The sequence below is a fragment of the Oncorhynchus mykiss genome, chromosome 4 (genome assembly GCF_057628025.1).
Source record: "Oncorhynchus mykiss isolate SJ-2025 chromosome 4, ASM5762802v1, whole genome shotgun sequence".
NCBI lineage: Eukaryota > Metazoa > Chordata > Actinopteri > Salmoniformes > Salmonidae > Oncorhynchus > Oncorhynchus mykiss.
This window is the reverse complement of record NC_143025.1, coordinates 4,398,490-4,420,912: the sequence shown is the minus strand read 5'-3', so window position 1 is coordinate 4,420,912 and position 22,423 is coordinate 4,398,490. Positions and strand designations below refer to the sequence as shown.

The following is a 22,423-nucleotide window of genomic DNA, read 5'->3' as shown; positions in this document are numbered from 1 at the left end:
GTCCAGGAGGAAGCCACTCCCCCTCTTCATACAGAGAACACAGTCCAGTAGAAAGCCACTCCCCCTCTACATACAGAGAACACAGTCCAGTAGGAAGCCACTCCCCCTCTACATACAGAGAACACAGTCCAGGAGGAAGCCACTCCGCCTCTACATACAGAGAACACAGTCCAGTAGGAAGTCACTCCCCCTCTACATACAGAGAACCCAGTCCAGTAGGAAGCCACTCCCCCTCTACATACAGAGAACCCAGTCCAGTAGGAAGCCACTCCCCCTCTACATACAGAGAACACAGTCCAGGAGGAAGCCACTCCGCCTCTACATACGGAGAACACAGTCCAGTAGGAAGCCACTCCCCCTCTACATACAGAGAACCCAGTCCAGTAGGAAGCCACTCCCCCTCTACATACAGGGAACAGAGTCCAGGAGGAAGCCACTCCCTGTCCTCTGGTGTAGAGTTCCATGAAACAGAAAGTAATCTTTCACACTGCCACTGCTTAACCTACGGGAGAGAGCACCAAAATGGCAGAGAATCAGGAACTGTTCTGTTGCTCCATCTGTCTGGATCTACTGAAGGATCCGGTGACTACTGCCTGTGGACACAGTTACTGTATGGGCTGTATTAAAGAAAGCTGGGATCAGGATGATCTGAAAGGTGTCTACAGCTGTCCACAGTGCAGACAGACCTTTATCCCAAGGCCTGTTCTGAAGAGAAACATTGTGCTGGCTGAAGTGGTGGAGAAACGGAAGAAGACAGGACTCCAGGCTGCTACCCCTCCTGCTCTGTGCTATGCTGGACCTGGAGATGTGGCGTGTGATGTCTGCACTGGGACCAGAAAGCAGAAAGCCCTCATGTCCTGTCTGGTGTGTCTGGCCTCTTACTGTGAGACTCACCTCCAATCTCACTATGAATCTCCTGCTTTGAAGAAGCACAAGCTGGTCAAAGCCACGGCACAACTACAGGAGAAGATCTGCTCTCATCATGACAAACTGCTGGAGGTGTACTGTCGTACCGATCAGCAGTGTATCTGTTATCTGTGTACAATAGATGAACATAAAGGCCATGATACAGTGTCAGCTGCAGCAGAGAGGACTGAGAAACAGGTAAGACCAGAACAACTTGTTGGTGACTGTCTGATAAACTAAGAATTAAAGATACAGTAGGAACTAAGACTGTTTGAATATGAGATCATTATATTATCTACAATATGAAATGGATCCACAAATATGAACACAAACATTGAGTATATTGAGTTTGTTACAAATGTATCACCATTTTCTAAAGTCAAACACTATTATCATTCGCCTACCTCCTCATGCCTTTTGCACACATTGTATATAGACTCCCCCTTTGTTTTCTACTGTGTTATTGACTTGTTAATTGTTTACTCCATGTGTAACTCTGTGTTGTCTGCTCATACTGCTATGCTTTATCTTGGCCAGGTCGCAGTTGCAAATGAGAACTTGTTATCAACTAGCCTACCTGGTTAAATAAAGGTGAAATAAAAAAATAAAAAATTCAACTTGTATGAACACAAACCTTGAGTATATAGATATGTTAACCCAGATTCTCCAAATGTATCACCATTTTCTAAAGTCAAACACTATTATCATTCTGAATGGCCTTTTATGAGTCCAAAGTTCAGTCTCAACGCTTTGATACATGTAGGCCTACCATAAAAACTATAATCATTCACATAGCAACATAATATCATATTGTAAAGGGACTTCCTCGGGATTGTAGACCTTCCTCTCTATGGGTCCTATGTCACATTACTATACTATTGATCTACTGGACTAATAAAGCTTGGTAGCTCATTGAAGAGTGATTCTCCACAGAGGCAGCTGGGGATGAGTCAGAAGAAGGTCCAGCAGAGATTCCAGGAGAGAGAGAAGGAGCTGAAGGAGCTTCAACAGGCTGTGGAGTCTTTCAAGGTGAGTGTTGTTGATCAGAGGAGACACACCATTTCACTTCTCTCCTCCAGTCAGAGAGAGAGAGAGAGAGAGAGAGGGGCCCCTATCCAATCGCACTGACCCCACTGTTGGGAACAGCCTGTCTGGACACCTTTCAGCGAATAGACTGGTTCATGTAACCACTGGGCTGCCTCATCACATAACCATGAGTAACCATGACTGACTCATGTCCCCTGTACATTAAAATGGAAATGTCTCTCTCTCAATTGAATTAAATTCATAGGGCTTTATTGGCATGGAAATGTATGTTTACATTGCCAAAGCAAGTGAAATAGACAATAAACAAAAGTGAAATAAACAATCAGAAATGAACAGTAAACATTACACTTGGAAGGGATTTGGGGGATGGGGGAGGGTCTATTAGAAGTTAGTAGGACTCTTTTATTTTCTCAGAAATTCTGAGTTAGGTTGGAGGATTTAGAGTGGTGTAACCCGTGATTGAACGCACTCCAGCACAGTAGGTGGCGCCATGCACCTTTAATGTTGGTTTTTAGGACCTCCATTATATCATAGAAGAAGAAGTTCGTCTGTGAGGGTTTTGTGGTTCCTGAGGAGGGCTACTATTCTTTTCTCTTTTGGTTTTCAAGTATTTTCAGAATATATTAAAGCCAAAGCTAAAGCTTCCCTAAACAATTCGATATATCAGTCAATATATTTTCTCTGTGATTTATTTTCTCTCCGTCAACCTACACTACTATAGACTTTGGTCATAATCAAAGCTTTGTTAATCAATAGGTTTTTATGTGAGGCTGCCTGTAGTGTAATGACCTGACTAGATCATAAAGGAACAATTGTCCAGACAGAGGATTGAGTTGACGGTTTATTACCAACTTTACACAGGCTACTGTTTGGCCTTAGGTCACGCCAAATAAATGAAAGATACCCCACAAGCCAATCGGGACCTTCTCTTGTGAAGCCCAGATGTAAGAGAGAGAACAAAGGCTAAACCTTAACTTCCAATGCCCCGCCCCCTCCACGCCACTCCGCCAACCACCAGGATGCCCGGCATCAGAACATCCCAGGCATTCCTGTGATTGGCAGATAGCAGGTTGATTGGCATGTCGGACCCCGCGAACACTGGGAACTGGTAAGTACAACACAACCAAATAATAGCCGAACACATAACACACAGCTGTCTGTGCGGGTCGCTACAGTAGTTTTACTATCTGTGCCAGGCTATAAATGACACAGATAATATCTAGATAATATCTAGATAACGTTGTATTTAATGTAGTTTTACTATCTGTGCCAGGCTATAAATGACACAGATAATATCTAGTTAACTTTGTATTTAATTGATCACAGCTTTCTGCTTTCCATGTAGAGTTTTTGGTAAAAACATTACATTTGATTATTTTGTCAGTAATGGCTGCAACATTTGGAAAAAATCTTAGTTTACCTTTGTCAAACATGAGATGACACAGACACACAGAGACAGTGTTGTGGCAAAGCTACCAGGAAACTATCAATCATGGGAACATTGCTCAAATTTTAACATCTGACCATGCTGGTGATATTGCAGAGAGAAGGGAGTATCTGAGGAGAATTGTTGTGGTCACATCGATGTTAGGAAGACAGGGACTCTCTTTCCGTGCCAATGATGAATCTAGTGAAAGCACAAATAGAGGGAACTCTCAATAGTAAAACTAAAATAAAACTCAAACAACTTCCTAGATACATCATGCTGAACTGAGTTTACCAAGAACTACGGTATGGATGTCAAAACAGAAGACATGTTGGTTGACAGAAACTTTCTTGCCCGGAAAAGAGAGGCTGGACGTCCTCCCAAAGATATGCTTGTTGTGCATAACTTCCTGAATGATGATATGATATATACAGTGCCTTGCGAAAGTATTCGGCCCCCTTGAACTTTGCGACCTTTTGCTACATTTCAGGCTTCAAACATAAAGATATAAAACTGTCTTTTTTTGTGAAGAATCAACAACAAGTGGGACACAATCATGAAGTGGAACGACATTTATTGGATATTTCAAACTTTTTTAACAAATCAAAAACTGAATAATTGGGCGTGCAAAATTATTCAGCCCCTTTACTTTTAGTGCAGCAAACTCTTTCCAGAAGTTCAGTGAGGATCTCTGAATGATCCAATGTTGACCTAAATGACTAATGATGATAAATACAATCCACCTGTGTGTAATCATGTCTCCGTATAAATGCACCTGCACCGTGATAGTCTCAGAGGTCCGTTAAAAGCACAGAGAGCATCATGAAGAACAAGGAACACACCAGGCAAGTCCGAGATACTGTTGTGAAGAAGTTTAAAGCCGGATTTGGATACAAAAATATTTCCCAAGCTTTAAACATCCCAAGGAGCACTGTGCAAGCGATAATATTGAAATGGAAGGAGTATCAGACCACTGCAAATCTACCAAGACCTGGCCGTCCCTCTAAACTTTCAGCTCATACAAGGAGAAGACTGATCAGAGATGCAGCCAAGAGGCCCATGATCACTCTGGATGAACTGCAGAGATCTACAGCTGAGGTGGGAGACTCTGTCCATAGGACAACAATCAGTCGTATATTGCACAAATCTAGCCTTTATGGAAGAGTGGCAAGAAGAAAGCCATTTCTTAAAGATATCCATAAAAAGTGTAGTTTAAAGTTTGCCACAAGCCACCTGGGAGACACACCAAACATGTGGAAGAAGGTGCTCTGGTCAGATGAAACCAAAATTGAACTTTTTGGCAACAATGCAAAACGTTATGTTTGGCGTAAAAGCAACACAGCTGAACACACCATCCCCACTGTCAAACATGGTGGTGGCAGCATCATGGTTTGGGCCTGCTTTTCTTCAGCAGGGACAGGGAAGATGGTTAAAATTGATGGGAAGATGGATGGAGCCAAATACAGGAACATTCTGGAAGAATGATGGAGTCTGCAAAAGACCTGAGACTGGGACGGAGATTTGTCTTCCAACAAGACAATGATCCAAAACATAAAGCAAAATCTACAATGGAATGGTTCAAAAATAAACATATCCAGGTGTTAGAATGGCCAAGTCAAAGTCCAGACCTGAATCCAATCGAGAATCTGTGGAAAGAACTGAAAACTGCTGTTCACAAATGCTCTCCATCCAACCTCACTGAGCTCGAGCTGTTTTGCAAGAAGGAATGGGAAAAAATTTCAGTCTCTCGATGTGCAAAACTGATAGAGACATACCCCAAGCGACTTACAGCTGTAATCACAGCAAAAGGTGGCGCTACAAAGTATTAACTTAAGGGGGCTGAATAATTTTGCACGCCCAATTTTTCAGTTTTTGCTTTGTTAAAACCTCTTACTTCTACCCCTTCCTTTTTCGAAAATTCTGTTAAAAATCGCGCAACTTTTCAGCGTCCTGCTACTCATGCCAGGAATATAGTATATGCATATGATTAGTATGTGTGGATAGAAAACACTCTGAAGTTTATAAAACTGGTTAAATCACGGCTGTGACTATAACAGATCGTGTGTTTCATTGAAAAACGCAAGAAAAACTGCTCTCTGAAAGCTAAAAATATTTTCCATAAGTCACTTCCACCAGTTATTAAAAGAGAACAGAATTTAATGGCGATCTGCCTGAAATTCATACAAATTCCGCACGATGGCGCCATTGTCCTAATTTTCAATTGAATTAATTGTTGGAAAATCCTTCTATCTGACCTCCAGTTTCCCAGTCTTCACCCGGATGCAGTTGAGGGAGATATTAGAAGCCATTGTTTTTGCAAGTGAAGACCTATTGAAAAGACATCGCCCTGTAATCATTTTGATAGATTATAAACGTTTACTAATACCTAAAGTTGGATTACAAAAGGATTTCGAAGTGTTTTGTGAAAGTTTATCGTCGACTTTTTTAATTTAAAAAAATTACGCAGCGTTTAAAAACGATGATTTTTTTCTGAATTACACAGCTTCCATAGAAAGCTATTTTGGGTATATATGGACCGATTTAAACGAAAAAAAGACCCAATAGTGATGTTTATGGGGCATATAGGAGTGCCAAGAAAGAAGCTCGTCAAAGGTAATGAATGTTTTATATTTTATTTCTGCGTTTTGGGTAGCGCCGGCTACCGCAAAATCTGTTGTTTACGTGTCGTGCTGGCATTTTGGGGGGTGCATGCTATCAGATAATAGCTTCTCATGCATTTTAAAAATCTGACTTGCTGGCTAGGTTCACAACGAGTGTAGCTTTAATTCAATACCCTGCTTGTGAATTTTGATCAAAGATTGAGTTGTAACGAGTACATTTAGCATTTAGCGTAGCGCATTTGCATTTCCAGGGGCATACTTGGGACGTCTGCGTGTCAAGTATGCTCAAGAAGTTAAAAAAGTTTGAAATATCCAATAAATGTCGTTCCACTTCATGATTGTGTCCCATTTGTTGTTGATTCTTCACAAAAAAAGACAGTTTTATATCTTTATGTTTGAAGCCTGAAATGTGGCAAAAGGTCGCAAAGTTCAAGGGGGCCGAATACTTTCGCAAGACACTGTATATATATATATATATATATATATATATATATATGATATACCAAGAGGTGTTCTGTACCTGTCTGTCCAGGAGAGAGGAGAGTAGAGCAGGACCAAGAGGTGTTCTGTACCTGTCTGTCGAGAGGGGGGACAAGGCCTGGTGGACCTGGAGAGCAGGGTGGCAGATATCTGACTCAATGTGGTGCAGAAACTACTGTCCCCCTCTCTCTGTCTCTCTCTCTCTCTCAGTCTCTCTCTCTCTCTCTCAATTCAATTCAATTCAAGGGCTTTATTGGCATGGGAAACATGTGTTAACATTGCCAAAGCAAGTGAGGTAGACAACATACAAAGTGAATATATAAAGTGAAAAACAACAAAAATTAACAGTAAACATTACACATACAGAGGTTTCAAAACAGTAAAGACATTACAAATGTCATATTATATATATATATACAGTGTTTTAACAATGTACAAATGGTTAAAGGACACAAGATAAAATAAATAAGCATAAATATGGGTTGTATTTACAATGGTGTGTGTTCTTCACTGGTTGCCCTTTTCTCGTGGCAACAGGTCACAAATCTTGCTGCTGTGATGGCACACTGTGGAATTTCACCCAGTAGATATGGGAGTTTTTCAAAATTGGATTTGTTTTCGAATTCTTTGTGGATCTGTGTAATCTGAGGGAAATATGTCTCTCTAATATGGTCATACATTGGGCAGGAGGTTAGGAAGTGCAGTTCAGTTTCCACCTCATTTTGTGGGCAGTGAGCACATAGCCTGTCTTCTCTTGAGAGCCAAGTCTGCCTACGGCGGCCTTTCTCAATAGCAAGGCTATGCTCACTGAGTCTGTACATAGTCAAAGCTTTCCTTAATTTTGGGTCAGTCACAGTGGTCAGGTATTCTGCCGCTGTGTACTCTCTGTTTAGGGCCAAGTAGCATTCTAGTTTGCTCTGTTTTTTTGTTAATTCTTTCCAATGTGTCAAGTAATTATCTGTTTGTTTTCTCATGATTTGGTTGGGTCTAATTGTGCTGTTGTCCTGGGGCTCTGTAGGGTGTGTTTGTGTTTGTGAACAGAGCCCCAGGACCAGCTTGCTTAGGGGACTCTTCTCCAGGTTCATCTCTCTGTAGGTGATGGCTTTGTTATGGAAGGTTTATGAATCACTTCCTTTTAGGTGGTTGTAGAATTTAACGGCTCTTTTCTGGATTTTGATAATTAGTGGGTATCGGCCTAATTCTGCTCTGCATTCATTATTTGGTGTTCTACGTTGTACACGGAGGATATTTTTGCAGAATTCTGCGTGCAGAGTCTCAATTTGGTGTTTGTCCCATTTTGTGAAGTCTTGGTTGGTGAGCGGACCCCAGACCTCACAACCATAAAGGGCAATGGGCTCTATGACTGATTCAAGTATTTTTAGCCAAATCCTAATTGGTATGTATAAATTGATGTTCCTTTTGATGGCATAGAATGCCCTTCTTGCCTTGTCTCTCAGATCGTTCACAGCTTTGTGGAAGTTACCTGTGGCGCTGATGTTTAGGCCAAGGTATGTATAGTTTTTTGTGTGCTCTAGGGCAACAGTGTCTAGATGGAATTTGTATTTGTGGTCCTGGTGACTGGACCTTTTTTGGAACACCATTATTTTGGTCTTACTGAGATTTACTGTCAGGGCCCAGGTCTGACAGAATATGTGCATAAGATCTAGGTGCTGCTGTAGGCCCTCCTTGGTTGGTGACAGAAGCACCAGATCATCAGCAAACAGCAGACATTTGACTTCGGATTCTAGTAGGGTGAGGTGCTGCAGAATTTTCTAGTGCCCGCGCCAATTCGTTGATATATATGTTGAAGAGGGTGGGGCTTAAGCTGCATCCCTGTCTCACCCCACGGCCCTGTGTGAAGAAATGTGTTTTTGGCCAATTTTAAGCGCACACTTGTTGTTTGTGTTCATGGATTTTATAATGTTGTATGTTTTACCCCCAACACCACTTTCCATCAGTTTGTATAGCAGACCCTCATGCCAAATTGAGTCAAAGGCTTTTTTGAAATCAACAAAGCATGAGAAGACTTTGCCTTTGTTTTGGTTTGTTTGGTTGTCAATTAGGATGTGCAGGGTGAATACATGGTCTGTTGTACGGTAATTTGGTAAAAAGCCAATTTGACATTTGCTCAGTACATTTATTTCATTGAGGAAATGTACGAGTCTGCTGTTAATAATAATGCAGAGGATTTTCCCAAGGTTAGTGTTGACGCATATTCCACGGTAGTTATTGGGGTCAAATTTGTCTCCACTTTTGTGGATTGGGGTGATCAGTCCTTGGTTCCAAATATTGGGGAAGATGCCAGAGCTAAGGATGATGTTAAAGAGTTTTAGTATAGCCAATTGGAATTTGTTGTCTGTATATTTGATCATTTCATTGAGGATACCATCAACACCACAGGCCTTTTTGGGTTGGAGGGTTTTTATTTTGTCCTGTAACTCATTCAATGTAATTGGAGAATCCAGTGGGTTCTGGTAGTCTTTAATAGATGATTCTAAGATCTGTATTTGATCATGTATATGTTTTTGCTCTTTATTCTTTGTTATAGAGCCAAAAAGATTGGAGAAGTGGTTAACCCATACATCTCCATTTTTGATAGATAATTCTTTGTGTTGTTGTTTGTTTACTGTTTTCCAATTTTCCCAGAAGTGGTTAGAGTCTATGGATTCTTCAATTACATTGAGATCATTTCTGACATGCTGTTCCTTCTTTTTCCGTAGTGTATTTCTGTATTGTTTTAGTGATTCACCATAGTGAAGGCATAGACTCAGGTTTTCCGGGTCTCTATGTTTTTGGTTGGACAGGTTTCTCAATTTCTTTCTTAGATTTTTGCATTCTTCATCAAACCATTTGTCATTATTGTTCATTTTCTTCGGTTATCTATTTGAGATTTTTAGATTTGATAGGGAAGCTGAGACGTCAAATATACTGCTAAGATTTTCTACTGCCAAGTTTACACCTTCACTATTACAGCGGAACGTTTTACCCAGGAAATTGTCTAAAAGGGATTTAATTTGTTGTTGCCTAATTGTTTTTTGGTAGGTTTCCAAACTGCATTTCTTCCATCTATAACATTTCTTAATATTACTCAGTTCCTTTGGCTTTGATGCCTCATGATTGAGTATTGCTCTGTTTAAGTACTGTGATTTTGCCGTGGTTTGATAGGGGTGTCAGTGGGCTGACTGTGAACGCTCTGAGAGACTCTGGGTTGAGGTCAGTGATAAAGTAGTCTACAGTACTACTGCCAAGAGATGAGGTATAGGTGTACCTACCATAGGAGTCCCCTTGAAGCCTACCATTGACTATGTACATACCCAGCGTGCGACAGAGCTGCAGGAGTTGTGACCCGTTTTTGTTGGTAATGTTGTCATAGTCATGCCTAGGGGGGCATATGTGGGATGGAATGCTGTCACCTCCAGGCAGGTGTTTGTCCCCCTGTGTGCTGAGGGTGTCAGGTTCTTGTCCGGTTCTGGCATTTAGGTCGCCACAGACTAGTACATGTCCCTGGGCCTGGAAATGACTGATTTCCCCCTCCAGGATGGAGAAGCTGTCTTCATTAAAGTATGGGGATTCTAGTGGGTGGATATAGGTAGCACACAGGAGGACATTTTTATCTGTTAGGATAATTTCCTTTTGAATATCTAGCCAAATGTAGAATGTTCCTGTTTTGATTAATTTAATGGAGTGAGTTAGGTCTGCTCTATACTCTCTCTCTCTCTCTCTCCAGCGCTCTGCACAGGCAGCAGTGGAGGACAGTGATCAGATCTTTACTGAGCTGATCCGCTCCATTGAGAGAAGGAGCTCTGAGGTGAAGGAGCTGATCAGAGCCCAAGTGAAGGCTCAAGTGAGTCAAGCTGAAGGACTCCTGGAGCAACTGAAGCAGGAGATAGCTGAACTGAGGAAGAGAAGCACTGAGCTGGAGCAGCTCTCACACACAGAGGATCACATCCATTTCCTCCAGGTAACTAAACTGTCTCGTTACATGTGATATGAAATTAACTGATTGAGAAACTATTAATCTCAATCATTATGTTGTCCTGTCTGTCTCTCTGTCTGACCGTCCCTCTCTCTCTGTCTGTCTGCCCCTCTCTCTCTCCCTCTCTCTGTCCGTCCCTGTCTCTCTCTCTGTCTGTCCGTCCCTCTCTCTCTGCCCGTCCCTGTCTCTCCCTCTCTCTGTCACTCTCTCTGTCCATCCGTCTCTCTATCTGTCTCTGCCTCCCTCTCTCTCTCTGTCCATCCCTCTCTCTGTCCGTCCATCCCTCTCTCTCTGTCCGTCCCTCTCTCTCTGTCCGTCCCTCTCTCTCTCTCTGTCCGTCCCTCTCTCTCTCTCTCTGTTCGTCCCTCTCTCTCTCTCTGTCTGTCCCTCTCTCTATCTCTGTCCGTCCCTCTCTCTCTCTCTCTGTCTGTTCCTCTCTCTCTCTCTCTGTCCGTCCCTCTCTCTCTCTGTCCGTCCCTCTCTCTCTCTGTCCGTCCGTCCCTCTCTCTCTCTCTCTCTCTCTCTCTCCGTTTGTCCCTCTCTCTCTGTGCGTCCCTCTCTCTCTCTCTCTCTGTCCGTCCCCCTCTCTCTCTCTGTCGGTCTCTCCCTCTCTCTGTCAGTCCCTCTCTCTCTGTCTGTCTCTCTCTCTCTCTCTCTGTCCGTCCCTCCCTCTCTCTGTCCGTACCTCTCTCTCTCTCTCTCTGTCCATCCCTCTCAATTTTTCAATTCAATTCAAGGGTTTATTGGCATGGGAAACGTGTTAACATTGAAAAAGCAAGTGAGGTAGATAATATATAAAGTGAATATATAAAGTGAAAAACAATAAAAATGAACAGTAAACATTACACATACAGAAGTGTCAATACAATAAAGACATTACAAATGTCATATTATATACATACAGTGTTTTAACAATGTACAAATGGTTAAAGGACACAAGATAAAATAAATAAGCCTAAATATGGGTTGTATTTTTTCAATGGTGTTTGTTCTTCACTGGTTGCCCTTTTCTCGTGGCAACAGGTCACAAATCTTGCTGCTGTGATGGCACACTGTGGAATTTCACCCAGTATATATGAGAGTTTTTCAAAATTGGATTTGTTTTCGAATTCTTTGTGGATCTGTGTAATCTGAGAGAAATATGTCTCTCTAATATGGTCATACATTGGGCAGGAGGTTATGAAGTGCAGCTCAGTTTCCACCTCATTTTTTGGGCAGTGAGCACATAGCCTGTCTTCTCTTGAGAGCCAAGTCTGCCTACGGCGGCCTTTCTCAATAGCAAGGCTATGCTCACTGAGTCTGTACATAGTCAAAGCTTTCCTTAATTTTGGGTCAGTCACAGTGGTCAGGTATTCCGCCGCTGTGTACTCTCTGTGTAGGGCCAAATAGCATTATAGTTTGCTCTGTTTTTTTGTTAATTCTTTCCAATGTGTCAAGTAATTATCTTTTTGTTTTTTCATGATTTGGTTGGGTCTAATTGCGCTGCTGTCCTGGGGCTCTGTAGGGTGTGTTTGTGTTTGTGAACAGAGCCCCTGGACCAGCTTGCTTAGGGGACTCTTCTCCAGGTTCATCTCTCTGTAGGTGATGGCTTTGTTATGGAAGGTTTGGGAATCGCTTCCTTTTAGGTGGTTATAGAATTTAACGGCTCTTTTCTGGATTTTGATAATTAGTGGGTATCGGCCTAATTCTGCTCTGCATGCATTATTTGGTGTTCTACGTTGTACACGGATGATATTTTTGCAGAATTCTGCGTGCAGAGTCTCAATTTGGTGTTTGTCCCATTTTGGGAAGTCTTGGTTGGTGAGCGGACCCCAGACCTCACAACCATGAAGGGCAATGGGCTCTATGACTGATTCAAGTATTTTTAGCCAAATCCTAATTGGTATGTTGAAATTGATGTTCCTTTTGATGGCATAGAATGCCCTTCTTGCCTTGTCTCTCAGATCGTTCACAGCTTTGTGAAAGTTACCTGTGGCGCTGATGTTTAGGCCAAGGTATGTATAGTTTTTTGTGTGCTCTAGGGCAACAGTGTCTAGATGGAATTTGTAAATGTGGTCCTGGTGACTGGACCTTTTTTGGAACACCATTATTTTGGTCTTACTGAGATTTACTGTAAGGGCCCAGGTCTGACAGAATATGTGCATAAGATCTAGGTGCTGCTGTAGGCCCTCCTTGGTTGGTGACAGAAGCACCAGATCATCAGCAAACAGCAGACATTTGACTTCGGATTCTAGCAGGGGGAGGCCGGGTGCTGCAGACTTTTCTAGTGCCCGCGCCAATTCGTTGATATATATGTTGAAGAAGGTTTGGCTTAAGCTGCATCCCTGTCTAACCCCACGACCCTGTGTGAAGAAATGTGTGTGTTTTTTGCCAATTTTAACCGCACACTTGTTGCTTGTGTACATGGATTTTATAATGTCGTATGTTTCACCCCCAACACCACTTTCCATCAGTTTGTATAGCAGACTCTCATGCCAAATTGAGTCAAAGGCTTTTTTGAAATCAACAAAGCATGAGAAGACTTTGCCTTTGTTTTGGTTTGTTTGGTTGTCAATTAGGGTGTGCAGGGTGAATACATGGTCTGTTGTACGGTAATTTGGTAAAAAGCCAATTTGACATTTGCTCAGTACATTGTTTTCATTGAGGAAATGTACAAGTCTGCTGTTAATGATAATGCAGAGGATTTTCCCAAGGTTACTGTTGACACATGTTCCACGGTAGTTATTGGGGTCAAATTTGTCTCCACTTTTGTGGATTGGGGTGATCAGTCCTTGGTTCCAAATATTGGGGAAGATGCCAGAGCTAAGTATGATGTTAAAGAGTTTTAGTATAGCCAATTGGAATTTGTTGTCTGTATATTTGATCATTTCATTGAGGATACCATCAACACCACAGGCCTTTTTGGGTTGGAGGGTTTTTATTTTGTCCTGTAACTCATTCAATGTATTTGGAGAATCCAGTGGGTTCTGATAGTCTTTAATAGTTGATTCTAAGATCTGTTTTTGATCATGTATAAGTTTTTGCTCTTTATTCTTTGTTATAGAGCCAAAAAGATTGGAGAAGTGTTTTACCCATACATCTCCATTTTGGATAGATAATTCTTCATGTTGTTGTTTGTTTAGTGTTTTCCAATTTTCCCAGAAGTGGTTAGAGTCTATGGATTCTTCAATTACAATGAGCTGGTTTCTGACATGCTGTTCCTTCTTTTTCCGTAGTGTATTTCTGTATTGTTTTAGTGATTCACCATAGTGAAGGCGTAGACTCAGGTTTTCCGGGTCTCTATGTTTTTGGTTGGACAGGTTTCTCAATTTCTTTCTTAGATTTTTTGCATTCTTCATCAAACCATTTGTCATTATTGTTAATTTTCTTCGGTTTTCTATTTGAGATTCTTAGATTTGATAGGGAAGCTGAGAGGTCAAATATACTGTTAAGATTTTCTACTGCCAAGTTTACACCTTCACTATTACAGCGGAACGTTTTACCCAGGAAATTGTCTAAAAGGGATTGAATTTGTTGTTGCCTAATTGTTTTTTGGTAGGTTTCCAAACTGCAGTCCTTCCATCTATAGCATTTCTTAATTTTACTCAGTTCCTTTGGCTTTGATGCCTCATGATTGAGTATTGCTCTGTTTAAGTAGACTGTGATTTTGCTGTGGTCTGATAGGGTGTCAGTGGGCTGACTGTGAACGCTCTGAGAGACTCTGGGTTGAGGTCAGTGATAAAGTAGTCTACAGTACTACTGCCAAGAGATGAGGTATAGGTGTACCTACCATAGGAGTCCCCTCGAAGCCTTCCGTTGACTATGTATATACCCAGCGTGCGACAGAGCTGCAGGAGTTGTGACCCGTTTTTGTTGTTTATATTGTCATAGTTGTGCCTAGGGGGGCATATGTGGGAGGGAATGCTGTCACCTCCAGGCAGGTGTTTGTCCCCCTGTGTGCTGAGGGTGTCAGGTTCTTGTCCGGTTCTGGCATTTAGGTCGCCACAGACTAGTACATGTCCCTGGGCCTGGAAATGATTGAGTTCCCCCTCCAGGATGGAGAAGCTGTCTTCATTAAAATATGGGGATTCTAGTGGGGGGATATAGGTAGCACACAGGAGGACATTTTTCTCTGTTAGGATAATTTCCTTTTGAATTTCTAGCCAAATGTAGAATGTTCCTGTTTTGATGAATTTAATGGAGTGAGTTAGGTCTGCTCTATATCAAATTAGCATACCCCCTGAGTCCCTTCCCTGTTTCACACCTGGTTGTTTGGTGGATGGGACTACCAGCTCTCTGTAACCTAGAGGGCAAACAGTGGGTCCGTCTCCTCTATACCAGGTTTCTTGCAGGATGACAATGTCTGTATTACCGATTTCTTTGATGAAGTCCGAGTTTCTGCTTTTTAGGCCAAAGGCAGATGACCTCAGGCCTTGGATATTCCAGGATGATATAGTGAAGGCTTTTTGTTCCATAGAGTGTCCAGTGTTGTTGGTCGTGGTTTGGCCTCAGGCCAGTAAGTGTGAGCAGAGCCTGCTGAGCATCTGGTACATGCTATTGGCTTGGGCGAGTGTGAGAGTGGGGGTTGGGACTGTTTGCCCGCTCACTACCTGGGCGCATGTGTGGCTTCCATGTTGAGGCCCTCTTTGCGGGGGAGGGGTGCATGGGGTGGGCAGGAGTGGCATAGGTCTGATCTGAGGGGGCCTAAATGGGGTGTGGGCATGGTTGACGTGGGGGGGTGTTGATTGGTTGGGGTGGGGGTGTGGATGTGTCTGGGTGTACTGTGGTCTGGATGTAATTCCTCTTGGCGTGGGTCCTCTATGTGTAGGTCCAGGGGGGGGGGGGGGGTTCCTGCAGGTCTGGGAGGGTGTCTCGCTGGTCTGGGTGGGGTGTCTATTGATCTGTTGCTCCTGTGTGAAGTGTTGGGGATACGTTTGAGAGCGATGTCCTTTAGAGTCCGGGCAAAGGTGGGCACTGCTGCCTTGTAGAGGTGGACCTGGTCATAGAGGCTGTTCAAGTCCAGGGTGGAGTGGTGGACCTGGTCATAGAAGCTGTTCCAGTCCAGGGTGGAGTGGTGGGCCAGGAAAACATTTGGTTTTGAGGCACAGTCACGGGAAATACTTGCGTTTACCCGCTGTATTGTGGCAGGGTGGAAGTCTTTTCGTGGTAGCAGGGTGGAGATAACCACTTGTGCGTTGGGGAAAGTAGAAGAAGCCTTTTCAATCACTCCCTTCAGTGCTGTGGCCACCCTTTCCTGCTGTGCTCTCAGGTCGTTTGTGCCTGTGTGTATTATTATGTGGCTGGGTGAGCCTAGTTTGGCCTCAGACAGAAGGTCGAGGGCGCGCTGGGTGTTTGGACACCAGAGTTTAGACACACTGTGTTTGGGAAAAAGTTTTTTTTCTTCTATATATTTCCCATTTGAGTCCATAAGTAGTACAATCTGTGTGTTGTGTTTGTCCTCAGTGGGTGTGAGGGGGTTGTCAGAAGGGCTATCAGGGTGGCTGACAGGGGGGTGCTCAGAGGGGGTGAGAGCCGCTGGGCTTGTGGTTCTTCATTTGTCTGTTCTGCTGTGATGTCTACTCTATGGTCAGGGTCTGGTGTGGACTGTTCTGCTGTGGTGTTGAGACTTTTGTCAGGTGCTGAGGTGGGCTGTTCTGCTGGCTTCTCTGTGGGGGTGGCCACCTCTCTAGTGGGTTGTTCTCTGTCACACGCCGTCCCCCTCAACCTCTCCTCCGTCCCCCTCACCCTCTCCTCCATCCCCCTCAACCTCTCCTGCACAAGCAGTCTGATCCTCTCCTCGAGTGCTCTGTTCTTCTCCTCTTTCTCCTGTTGTAGTTGTCTCACCACTGTCCAGAGTGCAGATATGTCTCTGTCCACCTCCAGCTCTTCGGGTCTGGTTAAGGGGGTGTTGTTGTGCTGGACTGTTGTCTGGGTCTGTGCTGACTGAAGTGTAATCACCTGCTGTTCCAGCTCCACCTGTCTTACCTCCAGCTGGGTGAATTTGTCCTTCATTTCAATGAGGGAGTAGTAATCTGTGCTGGGAGGTTGACTCTCCGCTGGGGGTTGCTCGTCTGTGGGGTTACATAATGAAGAGGTCTGGTCTGACCCGCTCGGGGTGGGGGTATCTTTATCAAGGGAGAGCTTCTCCTGCTGGGCTAATTCTTTGATTAGGTGAAAGTCCAGCTGAAACTGTTTGGGGTTACCCTGTACCATTACTGTTCCGGACTTATAGATATTTATATTACCTGACTCAGAGTCCTCGTTATCAAGTATTCTGAGTTTCCACCCCTCGTTAACCCCCCCTCTCTTAACAAAGGGGTAGTGTGCTAATATAGCACTGTGCCATGCCAGGGGATGGTTTGTGTGGAAGATAAGGTTGCTGATATTCCCATTTTTGTAATAGTCAGCAAAAAGTGTCTCTTGATTTTCCATAAGGAGCTTCATTTTGTAATCTTTTCTTGCCTTATCATTCTTTACATGCAAAGGGTACTGTATTTTAATTACCTCTGAACAGCGGGAGGGAGCTTCTAAGGCCTCTCCATTTGGTTGGGGTAGACTGTGTGACTCTCCTGCCATTGTTGGACTAATGGGCTTTGACAACTCTCACTTGACACGTCAGTGCTAGTTGAAGCTGTATCAAGCTTGATAGAATTATGTTAGAATTCAGTCCTTATAAAGTAATGTTGTGTATTTTTCTTCTTGGCTTTTGGAAATAAAATATCGTTTCAGACTAAACATTACTCACTCAGCTCTGTCCGTCCCCCTCTCTCTCTCTCTGTCCGTCCCTCTCTCTCTCTCTGTCCTTCCCTCTCTCTCTCTCTGTCCGTCCCCCTCTCTCTCTGTCCGTACCTCCCTCTCTCTGTCCGTCCCTCTCTCTCTCTCTCTGTCTGTCCCTCTCTCCCTCTCTCTGTCTGTCCCTCTCTCTCTCTCTCTGTCCGTCCCTCTCTCTCTCTCCCGTGTCCGCCCCCCTCTCTCTGTCCTTCCCTCTCTCTCTCTCTCTCTGTCCGTCCCTCTCTCTCTCTGTCCGTCCCTCTCTCTCTCTCTGTCCGTCCCTCTCTCTCTCTGTCCGTCCCTCTCTCTCTCTCTGTCCTTCCCTCTCTCTCTCTCTGTCCGTTCCCCTCTCTCTCTGTCCGTCTCTCTCCCTCTCTTTTACTCTGTCCGTTCCTCTCTCTCACTCTATCCGTTCCTCTCTCTCATTCTGTCCGTCCCTCTCTCTCACTCTGTCCGTCCCTCTCTCTCACTCTGTCCGTCCCTCTCTCTCTCTCTGTCCGTCCCTCTCTCTCCCTCTGTCTCTTTGTCTCTGTCCTTCTGTCTCTGTCCTTCTCTGTTCCCTTCTCTCTCTCTCTGTCCGTCCCTCTTTGTCCTTCTCTGTTTCCGTCTCTCTCCCTCTCGTTTACTCGGTCCGTTCCTCTCTCTCACTCTATCCGTTCCTCTCTCTCATTCTGTCCGTCCCTCTCTCTCACTCTGTCCGTTCCTCTCTCTCACTCTGTCCGTCCCTATCTCTCTCTCTGTCTGTCCCTCTCTCTCCCTCTGTCTCTTTGTCTCTGTCCTTCTGTCTCTGTCCCTCTTTGTCCTTCTCTGTTCCCTTCTCTCTCTCTCTGTCCGTCCCTCTTTGTCCTTCTCTGTTTCCGTCCCTCTCTCTCTCTCTGTCCGTCTCTCTCTCTCTCTCTGTCCGTCCCTTTCCCTCTCTCTGTCCGTCTCTCTCTCTCTCTCTGTCCGTCCCTCTCTCTGTTCGTCCCTCTCTCTCTCTGTTCGTCCCTCTCTCTCCCCCTCTCTCTCTCTCTCTCTCTCTCTCTCTGTCTCTCTCTCTGTCTCCCTCTGTCTGTCTCTGTCTCTCACTCTCTCTCTTTCTTTGTCTCTATCTCTGTCTCTCTCTTTCTCTCTCTCTCTCTCTCTCTCGCTCACTCTCTCTCTGTCTCTGTCTCTGTCTCTCTCTGTCTCTCTCTCTCTCTCTCTCTCCAGAGTTATCAGTCTCTCTCTCTCTCTCTCTCTCTCTGTCTCTCTCCAGAGTTATCAAGCTCTGATCTCTCTCTCTCTATGTCTCCCTCTCTCTGTCACTGTCTCTCTCTCCATAGTTATCAGTCTCTCTCTCTCTCTCTCTCCAGAATTATCAGTCTCTCTCTCTCTCTCCCGAGTTATCAGTCTCTCTCTCTCTCTCCAGAGTTATCAGTCTCTCTCTCTCCAGAGTTATGTCTCTCTCTCTCTCTCTCTCTCTCTCCAGAGTTATCAGTCTCTCTCTCTCTCTCCAGAGTTATCAGTCTCTCTCCAGTATCAGTGCATCTTCAGACTTACCCAGCATCGTTGTCCGTCCTCTTCAGTACTTTGGAGATGTGAGTAAGACTGTGTCTGAACTGAGAGAGAAACTAGAAGACTTCCTTAAAGGAGAATGGACCAAGATCTCCACTACAGGTGTGTTGAAAACAATAAGAACATAAACTTTAGACCATTGAAAGTTCCCTACTAGTCATATACATTTGGAATATGGTCTGATGATAACATTCCCTCTCTCTGTCAATGTGTTTGTGTGTCTGTAGTGAATATAGTGGATGTTGTACTGCCTCCAGAGCCCAAGACCAGAGAACAGTTGTTACAATGTGAGTCTCTATATTGTGAAGTAACTAACAGTCTCTTTTTACTGACACTCCTAACAATCCCTCTAGAAATATATAGCAATAGTAGATCTAATCAAAGACTGGGTATCTATCTGACTCCTCATATTTCTCTGATTTGATCTCTGCTGTGCTCTAATCAAAGACAGGGTAGATACAGTATCTGACTAAACTTATTGTTCTGACTCCCCTCATTGGTCTCTCTGCAATTCTCCCAGATTCCTGTCAGCTCACACTGGACCCAAACACAGCACACACACACCTCTCTCTGTCTGAAGGGAACAGAAAGGTGACCTATAAAGAACAAGTCCAACCATATCCTTGTCATCCAGACAGATTCACCAACCAGTACCATGTTCTGTGTAGAGAGGGTCTGTCTGGACGCTGTTACTGGGAGGTGGAGTGGAGTGGTAATGTTGTTACAGCAGTCTCATATAAAGACATCAGCAGAACAGGGACAGATAGTGGATTTGGACACAATAACAAGTCATGGAATTTAGAGTACTATAGAGGTGGTTATTGGTTCAGACACAATAATGTTGTGACTAAAGTATCAGGCCCTCAGTCCTCCAGAGTAGGAGTGTACCTGGATCACAAGGCAGGTACTCTGTCCTTCTACAGTGTCTCTGACACAATGACCCTCCTCCACAGAGTCCAGACCACATTCACTCAGCCCCTCTATCCTGGGTTTGGGATTGGATATTTTCCATTTTTCTATGGTACTGTGGAGCTGGTTAAACTGTAAACTGATTTATTATTAATTAAAATTCAATACAATGTTTTAATCTTGTACATTTCCATGAATCATGATGTCTGGTGTTGATGTATATTGGTTGTCATTCAGAAACATTGATATGTTTTCTCAGTTGGTTTTCTGTCTCTATGTAATTCTCCTCAGTATCATTGATCAGCGTGTTGGCTCGGTCCTAATTGATGTGTTCTCTGTCACCTGGAGCTGCATGGAAAATGGTCCAGGAACTAAAGGACAAATCAGGACTAGTCAGCCCACTACAAGCTGGTATCACTTACTTTCTACTAAACTATATGGTCTGGTTTCCCAGACACAGATTAATCCTAGTCCTGGACTAAACAGTATGTTCAATGTAAATGTCCAGGAAACCGGCCCTAAATGTGTCATCTTTCATCCTCCCATACGGCTCAGTCCAGCAACATTATACCTGTCCAGCAGGTGGTGGTGTTGACCAAACAATAAAACCAGCAGATATCTTGACTTGCCACTCAGTATATCAGTAATGTTCAGAATAGTACTTTAATATCATTGGAGATTGATGGTCTTTTTAATCCACTATCCAGAGTCAGGAACAGATGAAGTTAGGTCTGCTACTGTTCAGTGATTAAATATGATTTATGGTGATGGGAAATAATAAAAAACACTCAACTTCATCTAGTAATAGTTTTCCTTTGTTATTTATTCCAAGGTGTGTCTTTAACTTGTAAATGTATTGTGTGGAGGTGAGCTAGTGGTGTGGCTGATAGAATAGAATGAAAAGGGAGGAGGGGAGGAAGAGGGGAGGAGTGAAGGGCTGTTCAAGAAACCAGATGAGGAAGAGGAAGATGTTCAGGGGAATTACTGTCTCTGTTCCAAATGGTTCCCTATTCCCTATGTAGTGCACTATGGTGCTCCTGACCAGATCTAAAGTAGTGTTCTACGTAGGGAATAGGGTGCAGATTGATTACAATATCATGCTTTAGTGTTTGGCACAACAATATATTAGATCTCCACCCCCCACTTCCTGTCTGTCATCCCACGGTTCGGTTAAGACTTCCTCTCATTGAATTGGGCCTCATTCTAAATGGTCACTTTGTATTGATAGTCCATACTGGTCTTTACTATGGTTCTACATACAGTACCTGTATTGATAGTCCATACTTGTCTTTACTATGGTTCTACATACAGTATCTGTATTGATAGTCCATACTGGTCTTTACTATGGTTCTACATACAGTACCTGTATTGATATTCCATAATGTTCTTTACTATGGTTCTACATACAGTACCTGTATTGATATTCCATACTGGTCTTTACTATGGTTCTACATACAGTACCTGTATTGATAGTCCATACTGGTCTTTACTATGGTTCTACGGACCTGAAAGAGACTGCAGTGTACTCCAGTCTCCAGCAGGGGGCAGTAAAACCATATGGACCTGAAAGGGACTGCAGTGTGCTCCAGTCTCCAGCAGGGGGCAGTAAAACCATATGGACCTGAAAGGGACTGCAGTGTGCTCCAGTCTACAGCAGGGGGCAGTAAAACCCTATGGACCTGAACGGGACTGCAGTGTGCTCCAGTCTCCAACAGGGGACAGTAAAACCCTATGGACCTGAAAGGGGCTGCAGTGTGCTCCAGTCTCCAGCAGGGGGCAGTAAAACCCTATGGACCTGAAAGGAACTGCAGTGTGCTCCAGTCTCCAGCAGGGGGCAGTAAAACCCTGTGGACCTGAAAGGGACTGCAGTGTGCTCCAGTGTCCAGCAGGGGGCAGTAAATCCCTATGGACAGAGGGGCGGCAGCAGCTCGGGACAGAGGGGCGGCAGCAGCTCGGGACAGAGGGGCGGCAGCAGCTCGGGACAGAGGAGGGGCAGCTGCTCGGGACAGAGGAGGGGCAGCTGCTCGGGACAGAGGGGCAGCTGCTTGGGCGGCCCCTGGCTGACTGGCGGCACTGGCGGCCCCTGGCTGACTGGCGGCACTGGCGGCCCCTGGCTGACTGGCGGCACTGGCGGCCCCTGGCTGACTGGCGGCACTGGCTGACTGGCGGCACTGGCGGCCCCTTGCTGACGGGCGGCACTGGCGGCGCTGGGCAGACGGGCGGCACTGGCGGCGCTGGGGAGACGGGCGGCACTGGGCAGACGGGCGGCACTGGCGGCGCTGGGCAGACGGGCGGCACTGGCGGCGCTGGGCAGACGGGCGGCACTGGCGGCGCTGGGCAGACGGGCGGCACTGGGCAGACGGGCGGCACTGGCGGCGCTGGGCAGACGGGCGGCTCCTGGCAGACGGGCGGCACTGGCGGCGCTGGGCAGACGGGCGGCACTGGCGGCGCTGGGCATACGGGCGGCACTGGCGGCGCTGGGCATACGGGCGGCACTGGCGGCGCTGGGCAGACGGGCGGCACTGGCGGCGCTGGGCAGACAGGCGGCACAGGCGGCGCTGGAGAGGAGGAAGGCTCTGGAAGCGCCGGACTGAGTAGCTCTCGTAGCGCCGAACAGGCGGGAGACTCCGGCAGCGCTGGAGAGGAGGAAGCCCCTGTAAGGATGGGCCGGAGAGACAGCCTGGTACGGGGGGCTGCCACCGGAGGGCTTGTGCGTGGAGGTGGTGACGGATAGACCGGGCCGTGCAGGCGCACTGGAGCTCTTGAGCACCG

At 45.0% G+C, this 22,423-nt stretch overlaps 1 protein-coding gene across 1 annotated transcript; it reads left to right on the top strand.

Moving 5' to 3' along the window:
• Nucleotides 1-426: 426 nt before the first annotated feature.
• On the top strand, nt 427-20,448 carry LOC110518677 (E3 ubiquitin-protein ligase TRIM16-like). The gene is made up of 6 exons (XM_036972221.2): nt 427-1,104; nt 1,840-1,935; nt 10,208-10,441; nt 18,685-18,844; nt 18,970-19,029; nt 19,263-20,448. Exons 1-6 carry the CDS (start codon nt 523-525, stop codon nt 19,787-19,789), a joined length of 1,659 nt encoding a protein of 552 aa, XP_036828116.2. The 5' UTR covers nt 427-522; the 3' UTR covers nt 19,790-20,448.
• The last annotated feature ends 1,975 nt before the right edge of the window (nt 20,449-22,423 follow it).

Coding starts and splice junctions, on each gene's coding strand:
- LOC110518677 (XM_036972221.2), top strand. CDS start 523: ATGGCAGAGAATCAGGAACTGTTCTGTTGCTCCATCTGTCTGGATCTA. Junction 1,936..10,207: donor AGGCTGTGGAGTCTTTCAAG/GTGAGTGTTGTT, acceptor CTCTCTCTCCAG/CGCTCTGCACAGGCAGCAGT. Junction 10,442..18,684: donor ATCACATCCATTTCCTCCAG/GTAACTAAACTG, acceptor CTCTCTCTCCAG/AGTTATCAGTCTCTCTCCAG.